The sequence below is a fragment of the Brienomyrus brachyistius genome, chromosome 15, assembly GCF_023856365.1.
Source record: "Brienomyrus brachyistius isolate T26 chromosome 15, BBRACH_0.4, whole genome shotgun sequence".
NCBI lineage: Eukaryota > Metazoa > Chordata > Actinopteri > Osteoglossiformes > Mormyridae > Brienomyrus > Brienomyrus brachyistius.
Window position 1 is genome coordinate 19780984 of NC_064547.1, and position 10752 is coordinate 19791735.

A 10752-nucleotide genomic window follows, 5' to 3' on the forward strand; every position below is an offset into this window, starting at 1 on the left:
GGCTTCATTGGGACACTGTGTGCTCAAAGCAGGGTGGCACAGTGGGCAGAATTGTCGCCTCACACCTTCAGCGATGATACTTCAATTTCTCTCCCCAGCCTTGCGTGTGGAGTTTGTATGTTCTAACCATGCTTGATTAGGTGTCCTCCTGGCATTCTGTGTTCTCCTGCAGTCAAGAAATGGGGCTAGTTCTTATAACCTGCCCACACTGTGTGATCGCGTGCCCTGGCATGGACTGGCATTCCGTGCCCAGAGCCCAGTGCTTCCTGGGAAAGGCTCCAGACTCTCTGTGACCCCGTCCTGGATAAGCGGTTCAGGAACACTGATGGATGATCTCAGATCGTCATACCAAGTACCTTTGGTTTTTATGTTACTCGGAACAGCTTTCTGCAAATTCAATAAATCAGCTACATTCCACATCCCAGCGCAAACCATTATGATCCATTTCATTCGTTCTTGTTTTCAGAATTTTAGAATAGAATTTCAGCAGGAAACAAACAATGATTATGTGACTTTATGGTAAAACTGAATGTGACACATGTAATCACTGCTGTGACAGGGACACACAGGAGGACATTCCAACCCTGGCAGTAACAGGTCTATGAAATGTTCAGCACTGAGCACTGCCCTGTCATCTCATAGTGTCTCCTCCCTCTTCTCCATTAATCCAGTGTGGGTCATCTTATCGTGCCAGGAATTGTCCCAACGCAAGACCCACATTCCCTAGTGTGTAAAATGCTCAAACAGCCAATGTGCCATGTTATATTCTGCTGGGAAATGTTACATATTTGCCAAAAATTAAAATAATAATTACTTTGTTCCTTCCAGTGACAGAACAATAAAAAAAAATGATTAATTTTAATTTGCTATACCCTAATCCCTTTAACCCTGACCAGGATAAGCAGTTAGAAGATGGATGGATGGATGTAACAAGTCCTCATGTGACTGTATAATACTTTAATTAAATCCAGTTAAACTGGAGGAGGAATGTACCACTCATCCAGCGCTCAGTGGATGCTTGACTCCTATGCACTCTAGGCCACCCTGATGCGGGGCTTCTGTCAGGCAGAGCGCATGTGTTTGGGTCTCTGCATTCACACGGCATGAAGCTCTCAGCATTACAGAGCAATGGTGAACGGCACGGGGAGCTCATGCCCAGCGCTGACACAGCAGTGAAGAATCCCGTCCTACAAGCCCAGCCGCAGGATACCCCTATGCCTCCATGACTATGGGAAATAACTTCTGTTACCTGAAAGATCCTTATGGCTTCGGAAGACACATACTACGCCCAGCCCTCTCAATCCGGCTATAAATCTACGCTGGCGTACTGTCGTGAAATGAAAAGTGAAAGATGACGACACAACGATAAGAAGCAAGGCGCTCTGCCGCTCCACGGCTCCTGCAACCTCCACCCGTGACGAAAACCAGGGAAAATTCAATTATTAACGTGTACTGCCACCTTCAAGGAAACTCCTTCCTGAAAGAGATTATTAGCCGGGGGGCGGAGCTTTCGTCCACCTCTGCTTGTCATCTAGGTTTAATCTGCCGTATCCCACAGGTACGGCAAACAGTCGGGCTCAAAAAGGCTGAAGAAAAGAGGAGGTGGATATACAGGCAGCAGCACAGCGGTCAAAAATAGGGCAGCGTGGTAGAGTACAGTCATGATGAGCAAGGCCAAAAAGGTCTCGCTCTTGTACCCTTAAGTAGGGAATCTCACAACCTGCAATAAAACATCCAGCTGGGTGAACAGGTATAAATATTGTGAAAAGGTCACATAAGCAAGAGAAGAACAAGAATATAACACGTCACAAATGTAAACGGACAGCATTCGCCATGTTTGATTATAACTGCGGCTTGTGTCACTTTCCCAGGCTTCATTCATGGAGGTTAAGAGGTCGACATGGGCTTCACAAAATACGAGTGTTTTCTGGGACTCTGTGATACACCCCTCCCAGTCTGAGCCCCACTTAGGCTCCTAAATTCACATCCCATCATTTAATGGAAAGGAAACTGAGATGCCTCTAATATCTGGGGCCCGGAAGAACAAGATCGCATGGCTGACTGAAATACATGAATATTAAATATGCAAAATGGCACAACTGACTGATTTTTTTTTTAGGGAGTCCAATTAAAATATTTAGGACAACAGCAAAAAGTAATACTGTAAATTACGACGTGTGGTATAATTTAAAATCCCTTATAAATTGCTGAATGAAAAAACAGCCTACTCCTCTCCAGTTCAGACCTGACAGCCTAATTTAATTCCTTGAGCAAACAACAGCACCCTTTTAGGAGAACAGTGCTCTGAGTTATGCCGGAGAGCTACAGAAATAGCGCTGAACGACACAAACGCAGGAGGGACGAAGCTGTTTAAGGACGAGTGAGGACAGGAGGACATGCTAATCACAGAGGACAACATCCAGCTGGACAGTTTATTTCCCCAGATCCGCTCTTTTTGCCCAACGGTCAGAGAAACTGAGAACCAAAACATCAGTAAATATAACACTAATAAAACAGCAATGTATTACATTCCAGTGTATGAATTTAAGAAACTTTTTATTATTTATTATTTTGGCAACTCACTGCATTGAAGGCAATATTGTTGTCTGCACATCCATTCTGAGTTAGAAAGACCAGGACGAAATACTCCTCCGAAGAAAAACTTTAGAGTTTAAGAGTTTAACATTTATTATAAGGAAACATACACGGTACAGTGAGTGAATGATGGGCTGCTTCTGCAGCCAATGCTATCTTAACTGTTACGGCCTCAGAGGAACAATCTTTCACCACCTCCATCACGTAACACACAAAGATTCTCCAGGGTATGTTGCCAAGATAAAATACACTTCTTCTGGAGTCTGTATAGACCAATGTTCACTCTCAACCCCAGGAGAACCCTTATGGTAACCAAAATAAACAACAGGACTTCCATAGAAGAAACCAAAAACGTATACATAAGCCAAATGTTGGAACAAGGTGTGTTTACGGAGGAGACTAACTATAACTGTGGTTATGCAAGATTGTGCAGAGATAAGAACCGTTTCCTACAAAAATGAAGGCCCCTTGCGGCTCTGAGCCGCATCACTGGTGTGGGTCCGGCTCTCCAAAGCCTCATTGTTCAATCACTGGGATCAGATTACAGCTGATTCTAGCATTGAGTGAAATGTTCCAAACACTAGCTGAGGCGCACTGTGGGCAAGTAACAAAATCCAAGGACATAAATGTGCCCACAAACACCTCAGAAGCATCTGTTAGTGAGATAAACATTGCCTTAATTGCAGCATGCTTCCAAGCCTGCGAGCGAAACTAAAAATCTGAAACGTCTCGACTAGGGATTCGAACTTCTGTCTAGCAGTCTCGTAAGAGACACACAGTGGGACCAGACCGCAATGGAGGTCTCGGCGGAGGTCTGGCCATTGGTACACACACAGCCTCATCATATGCACTCTTATCACGGAGCGACACAGTGCGTGTCCCAGACCCGGACCTCAGCAATGCCACGTAACGCCAGTGTGTGAAGAGGGGGAAAGCGCTATTAGGCCATTTGGAGAAGTCACTGTTGTGGACGAATATGGCACAGGTGACAAAGTGACTTCAGAGAGAGCCCTTCAAACACAGGTATGGATACTGATAGCCTTAGGTGGGTTGCAGCAAAAAGCTTCCGTTGTTCACCTGCACCACGAAAACGACCGCGGTCATTATGTGACACGGGGCCACCGGGCTTAGTTTACCGTGACAGGTGCGTCAAAAATAGGAACCTCAGGGTTACGGAGCCGAAACACGGATACATTAAACATACTAGCTAAGAGACACCACCGGGTAACCAGCTAACCCGACTGCCAGATAACCAGGAACTGGTTTGCCAGGTGGCCCCACTCGGCCCACCTAACCGGTCTCATGGGCGCATCCTGCGCTGGGCCGGGCCGGACCTAGCTGCCTGCACACATCCACGCCGAACACGGGACAACGGAAGGCTATCCCGGCCCCAGCGGGACGATAGCCGGAGGACGGAGCGACAGAACCCAACCCTTTAGCGCGGCCCCGCAGCCACTGTCCCTCATTTCCCCAGTCATTTTCAATAAACAACCCCCACCCTGCACCGAGCAGGACGAAGAGGGGCTCTGGCGTTACCTTGCAGGACACTAACCAGGCTGACAGGAGGGTGGAGCGGAGCTACCGCACCCCGCTGCGCCTAAGCCTAGGCTGCTAGCCCCGACCCGAAAGCCGCTTAGCCTGCTAGCCGGCAGCCGCCTAATCGCTCAGCTACCTAACCTGCTAGCCTGTTAGCCTGCTCGCACCCGTTAGCCTGCTGAAATGGCATGACGTGTGCCGGAGTATGACAGCCCCCAGCCGGGACCCCGACTCACCCAGTGCCACCTCGCAGGCTTTGCGCAGCTGGGAGTGATGCGCCTTCTTCACCTCCTTGTCGGCCAAGATCTTCTCCAGAGCTCGAGTTAAAAACATGTTTTTGGTCTTTTTCCCTTCATACATGACGCGCTGGAAGTGTCTGGGGCGAGGAGGACCTGTCCCAAGCCAAGGCGGACTGCGGCTCTCACCTAGCGCTCGTTTTTCAATTCAATGTCGACGTGGACCAAATATACAGACATAAATAAATAGAGAGGTCTGGATAAATGTACACGGAAATCCCTCAGTCTTCCATCAGCAAGCTGCCTGCGCCATGTTGGAAGGAAGCGACGTCATGCACGTCAAAAATGGGGCCGCAGTGAGGCGGGGTGAATCGAGAGAGAGAGAGAGAGAGAGAGAGAGAGAGAGAGAGAGGTGGGGGACAGAGAGGGAGTGAAAAAAGAGATGGAGGGAGAGCTGGCAAAGGAGGGGGGAGAGAAGAAATAGAGAGCGAGAGAGAAAAAGGCAAGGTGCATCCTGAAAGAGAAATGGGGAGAGAGAAATTGAGAGAGAGAGAGAGAGAGAGAGAGAGAGAGATGCTTGCATAGACACCTGGTGTGTGCAAATGAGCTGCTGTTTACAATGTGCTAGATGTCTTCTGTCATGTGGTTTTACACTTCAGTGTGTTAGTTGGGTTTTCAAAGCTTGAAACACTCAACTTAGTTTAAAGAGTTTACCTTACAGGACTGGGTGCTGCCATCAGACCTGAACCCTGTGGACAATTAATTCCCAAATTCAATATAATTTTCAGTATTAGAATAATAATAATAATTTTATAATAGCCCTCTCGGTGAACTGAATTCCTCCTGTAGTTCATAAATCACGAGTGCCCTCGGATAGACTGGCATCCACACCAGAGTGTTCCTTACCTCCATCACTGCCCTTCCTGGGATCGGCTGTAGGCCATCCATGACCTGGATATGGAAGAAGGATGAGTGCATCACTGTTAACTTTCACATCATGTTTTTTTTTCCTCTACTTGTCCTGTCTGTCTCTGCACTTTATCTATATCTGTGGCACTGTGGACTGGGGAATGTTATTTAGTGTCACCATATGCAGAATACTGAATATGGCTGGTCTGACAATCATGGGTCTTGTTAGGTCAGATCACTCGGGGCTAGAGCCACAAGTATTTTAGTCCCGCTGTCAGTCTCCCTTAAAAGACAAAAAAAGTCGAGCCCCAGGTAAAACCCTGATCTTTTCAATCGCTAAAAACTCCCTTGGTCTCAATAAAGCCCCACTTAACTTCACTTGGGTAATAACTTGACTGACTTCATTCAAACTCTGAAATCCTAGTGAATTTAATGAGCCATTTTTTTTAAACAAGACTTTCCCAGATCCAGTTTTAGTTGGACTGTCACAAGTAAGTAATACTTTCATATCAAAGTCAAAGGTTATCGGCTGTGCAGAACTTCAGACACATTGGCGCTCTCTTCTCCTGCCAGGAGATGTGAAGTCTTGGAGCTTCAGCTGTCGTAGTATAATGTACGTCTCTGTGATGTTTGTTCTGAAATCTGTGTGTTAGCAGGAGAGCATGGCTGTTTCACAACAGGATGACTGGACTGAAGTGAGTCAAGTGATGCGTTGCTATTTCTTAGCTTAGCTACTTTATTCTGCTTATCATGAAGCACTGCTTGTGTGTATAAAGTCACTGTATACAGCTGTAAGCAGTCTGGGAAAACTGATGTCTTCTGATATCTTTCATTTTTGTTTTGGCTTTACACACGCTGCAGCAGAGCTCTGTCCGAAAAGTGCTCCTGTATCACTATAGCCATGATGGTGTGCCGATGTCACAATAGTGAGGCCGGTCACTGCAGTAATTTCCCATCTACTCTTCTCATGCGGGCCAGTCTGTTTGAATTACACAACCGCTTTGATCTTCCGGTGGGCTGCACAAACAAGAGCTTGTTCTTGTCATAGTTGCGCAGGGACTCTGCATGGCACCCCCCCCCCCCCCCCCCCCCACGCCGAATGGGACCCGCTTCAGCCTGCGATGTTCAGGCGACGTCACTCAGAGCAGCAGAAACAAAGGAAACGCACAGAAAAAAAAAAGTCATCTGCTTTGTTTTGAATGACTTAATTAGAGGATTAAATGCAATTACATTAACAATTACATAATGGATCACTGCGAAAAAATGCAGTAAAGGAACATGATGTTGATGTGATAAAGAATCCCACGTCAGTAAAATATTCTCCATATATTCTTTGTGCACAGTGGCCCAGTGGTTAGCACTGCTGTCTCACAGCTCTGGGGTTGGGGTTCAAGTCTGTGCCATGGTTCCGTGTGTGTGGAGTTTGCATGTTCTCCCCATGTCATCGTCGGGTTTCCTCTGGGTACTCCGGTTTTCCCTCACAGTCCAAAAACATGCTGAGATTAACTGGAATTACCAAGTTGCCTGTATGAGTGAATTGGGTATGAATGTGCCCTGCAATGGGTTGATGACCCATCCTGGGTTGTTCCCTGCCTTGTACCCGTACCCTGCATAGGCTCTGGACTGCTTGTGAGTCTGAATAGGTTAAGCGGTTACGGAAAATGGATGGATGTTCTTTGCGGAGGAGACAGACAGAAATGAGCTTCAGAGTGGTGAGGTGAGGGTTCTACAATTGAGGTTCTCTACTCTGATTCAGAAAGTCCTATAACTCAGATGGGAACGGGTGAAAGGAATGAATGTGATAGTTGGCTGACTTTGACCTGGGAAATCCACACATCTGCCCCCCCCCACACCGCACACACACCTCTTTCTCACACCAATTCCATCAAGCAGAATGATGCATTAATCAAGTGAATCGCTGCTCGTTAAGTTCAAAGCCGAGTGTCTGCTGACGAACTCCCCTCCGGTGGTTCAGCGTCAAAGCCGTGTGTGGCTGGGGACGCGGGCAGCCCCGTCTCTCTGCGGCTGGCCCAAACGCAGAGCTTTCTGTGTGCCTCAGCAGGTCAGCATATTCACGGAAGGACGTCTGCTTTAGTGGTCCAAGTAAGCAGTGGTGTCACATAAAGCCCTAACCTCAATAAAATCAGGATCGAATTGTATTTATTATTAACACAAAGTGCTTTCATTTTATGGAGAAAATAGAAGAGAAAACTAAAAGCCCTTAGGGAGGAACTACAGAGAGGGGGGTCCCTGATTCCTTAGGGAAGGAGGGGGGAAAGTAATTGAACAATATGCACATGCATAATGTCATGAAACAATGAGATTCCATCTTACCCCAAGGCTGATTATCTGAACAAGCACCTTTACAAACTGTGGTTGCCTTCATTCCACACGCACCCTCCTGATCCACGTTGCACATGAAGTAGATAATTCCTGGTCATTTTCCCCAGACACTTCAATCTCCTTATTTATCATTGCCGGTTCAGTGATTGCACATGGCAGCAAGATACATCGCTGGGATTAATCTGTTCTCTAGGGATTTGGGGGCCATTTCAGAGTGTCATGGCTGACAGACAGTACCGTGGTTATGGTTTTGATAGAAACACTGTTATCACCTCATCCTGTCTGATGAGAGCCTGAATGAGCCACTCATGGAGGAAATGTGCACTTTGAAAAGGGTGGATGGGGGAGGCAGTAGTCTTGGCTTTAACCGGGCTGCCAACCTGAATACTCAGCATAGCTCTCGCACGGAATACGGCTGTAGGGGTTTCATTTCAATGTGTGTCCTTCTCAAAATTACAGATCTATCTGTCCATCCTACATTCATCTTGGCAGTTACAGGTCACATATGGGAAATATACTGTTAACCCATCAACCCCAAGCAGTGGGCTTCCCTCTCTATTATGAGTTTATAACTTTGACAAACAATTCAAGTATATATATATATATATATATATATATATATATATATATATATATATATATATGTGTGTGTGTGTGTGTGTGTGTGTGTGTGTGAGTGTAGCTGCTGTTGTTGATGATATACCTGTAGGGCTTAGAAGCAAATTGATTATACAAGCTGCTTTGGATGTGTTGTTAAATTTTGTATTATTTTTTTTTTAATAAATTTGAGTAGCATAGTTTAAAAGACTTTGCCGTTGTTCTGTAGATGCGTGAGAGAAGACCAGCTGCTTTACCAGCGGGAGGAGAGCATGCCACTTTTTCAGAGTCTGTTTTTACTCAGTAGAGGAAATTTACAAGCAGAGACAGAGCTTTCATTTTCCTGCAGAGATAATAAAAGGCTGCCTGTTTCAGACGAACCCCAGGGTAAGAATGTCAATTAAAAGCAAACATAGACAATACTGCTATATGGCAAAACTAATTACTTGACATTTGCTGTAGTTTATGATGCAGGAAAAGACGGTTCCCATTCTATTTCAATACTGAAGTTATTGGTGGTTGAGTGAGAGAGGAAATTGTGAATTTACACTTAATGTGTACTTCCTGTACTGTATGGTGTCGGTTACAGCATAGTCCCTGTAGGTGGGAGGTTTTAATGTTCCCAGGGTCCTATGCTCCCTCAGTCTGCTTTTCCTTTATGATATATTTGAAGTCATGGGGTCTAATTGCGACACTGGGAACAGGGGAATATAGTTGTTTGGGAAATTACATTGAGTAAACAGTAGACTTACGGGACACAGGGCCCTGGAAATGTAGTACTCTGAGAGCATTGGGTGGGCCCCCTGCTGGCAGCCGAGGTCATTGTAATAATTCTTTACGCTTCTTGGCTTTAGGATTTGTTTTTTTCACCCCAGTCATGTTAAGCATGACTAAAATGTTTAGCATGACATATTTAGCATGACCGAGCTAACATGACCAGGGTGTTTAGCTTGATCTGATTTTATTAGACTAAACCAACAACCTCCTGGTGTCCAATATGGACACACATGGAAAAAGGTGGTCTTTTTGTGTTTTCACCTGGGCTAGCTTACTGTGATGGGAATCTTTCTCTTCCTGGCATTCAAGGATTGTTCTGGACACTGCTGGTTTGGTGAGATAACGGGGATATATTGCTGACCGCTCTGTGGCTTCTCAGATAAACCTAACTGGACAATCTGATTTACAGCCTGGTCTCCAGCTTCCCATCTGAATGAGAAGATTCATGTTTGGTGCTTTTAGTAGATGTGCAGTAACTCCCCTGAGTTTCCCTAAATTGACTGGACAAAGCCTTTCGTAGTGAGAGATCCTTCTTAAAACCTGTGTGTCCTCAGACTGGTTACGTGTGTGGGGCTCGTTGTTATGAATTCAGGACGTTCAACATATTTTTCACCTGATTATCCCATATTAAACCACAACCAGGAAGCCCTGGACAGGTGGCCACAACTCATGTGTAGCCTGAAAGTTGTCATAGCGACCGAAAATACCTAGAAAATGCCATTTGTGGCTATGACTACAGACTCAGTGCCGCAAATGTGATTTAGTGATAATGTGTGTATTTTGAAAGCATTTTCTAAACTGAGCAGTATGGAAAATTCTTTTTCAAGTGCATGGTTGTGTTTTTGAGACATCTGCCTGCGAAGGGTTTGATGCTTGTTCCTCAGAAATCCCATACGGTTAATCAAACACTCCACACTAAAATGGATTCCTGACACGCCTGCATCCTAAAAGGGACAGTATGATTATTTTAGAATAGGAGTGGTACATTATTAATCCCTGTAGGGGAATTCTCCCATCTTGCTTTCTATGAAACACAAATGCAGGCGAGAGCAAGCTCGGGGGTCTTCGCTAGGGGACAGCCAACTTGTGGCACCTTGGGAATTAGGGGTTAAGGGTCTGGCTCAAGGGCCCACAGACATGTGACAATTCTGTCAAGGCCAGGCCCAGTCCGGTGACCTTCCAGTCACATGAACAGAAGCTTAGACCACTGAGTCACACACCACCCCCAAAGAAGAAAAGGTCTGGAAAAAGTGTATAACTAAAAGAGAGTGTCAAACTTCGTGAGGACAGTCATAAAATGAAGAATTCAAGCTTATTTTGGTAATGCAGATGAAAGCACGGAATTTGGCACCAAGTTAGAGTCTGTGAAGAGTTTGTCAAGAGAGGTAATTAAAAAGAAAGAGGTTGACAATCACTTCAAGCCATATGCTGCAATCATTCGAAGTTAGATATATGGTTTGTTCTCAGCTCTACACTGTTTGTTTGCCTCTGTCACAATAACATTCGGTGCTTAAATAATTAAGAATCCAATTTGGTGAAAACTCATAGTATTTATACCGGCAGTGCAGCATTCATAAGCAAATTTTGCACATCAAATGCAATGTCTGCGGTATTTTTCCTTGGTTCACGTGGCACTGGGGAAAGGGAAGTTTCAAGACTAAACCATCACTTTTATTGTGTGGAGAGCATAATGTGGAGAGCGGCATGTCAGGTAATGGGGATGTAGGTAGGAAGTTAGGTTAGATAAAAGCTGCTCCAA

At 45.5% G+C, this 10752-nt stretch overlaps 1 protein-coding gene across 1 annotated transcript in view; it reads right to left on the reverse strand.

The window, feature by feature from the left end:
* The window catches only part of arfgef1 (ADP-ribosylation factor guanine nucleotide-exchange factor 1 (brefeldin A-inhibited)), a 41229-nt gene extending 36503 nt beyond the window's left edge, over positions 1-4726 (reverse strand). Inside the window, 1 exon segment of the mRNA XM_048976326.1 lies at positions 4368-4726. Within this exon segment, the coding sequence (XP_048832283.1) occupies positions 4368-4491 (124 nt within the window). The 5' untranslated portion in view covers positions 4492-4726.
* Positions 4727-10752: the final 6026 nt, after the last annotated feature.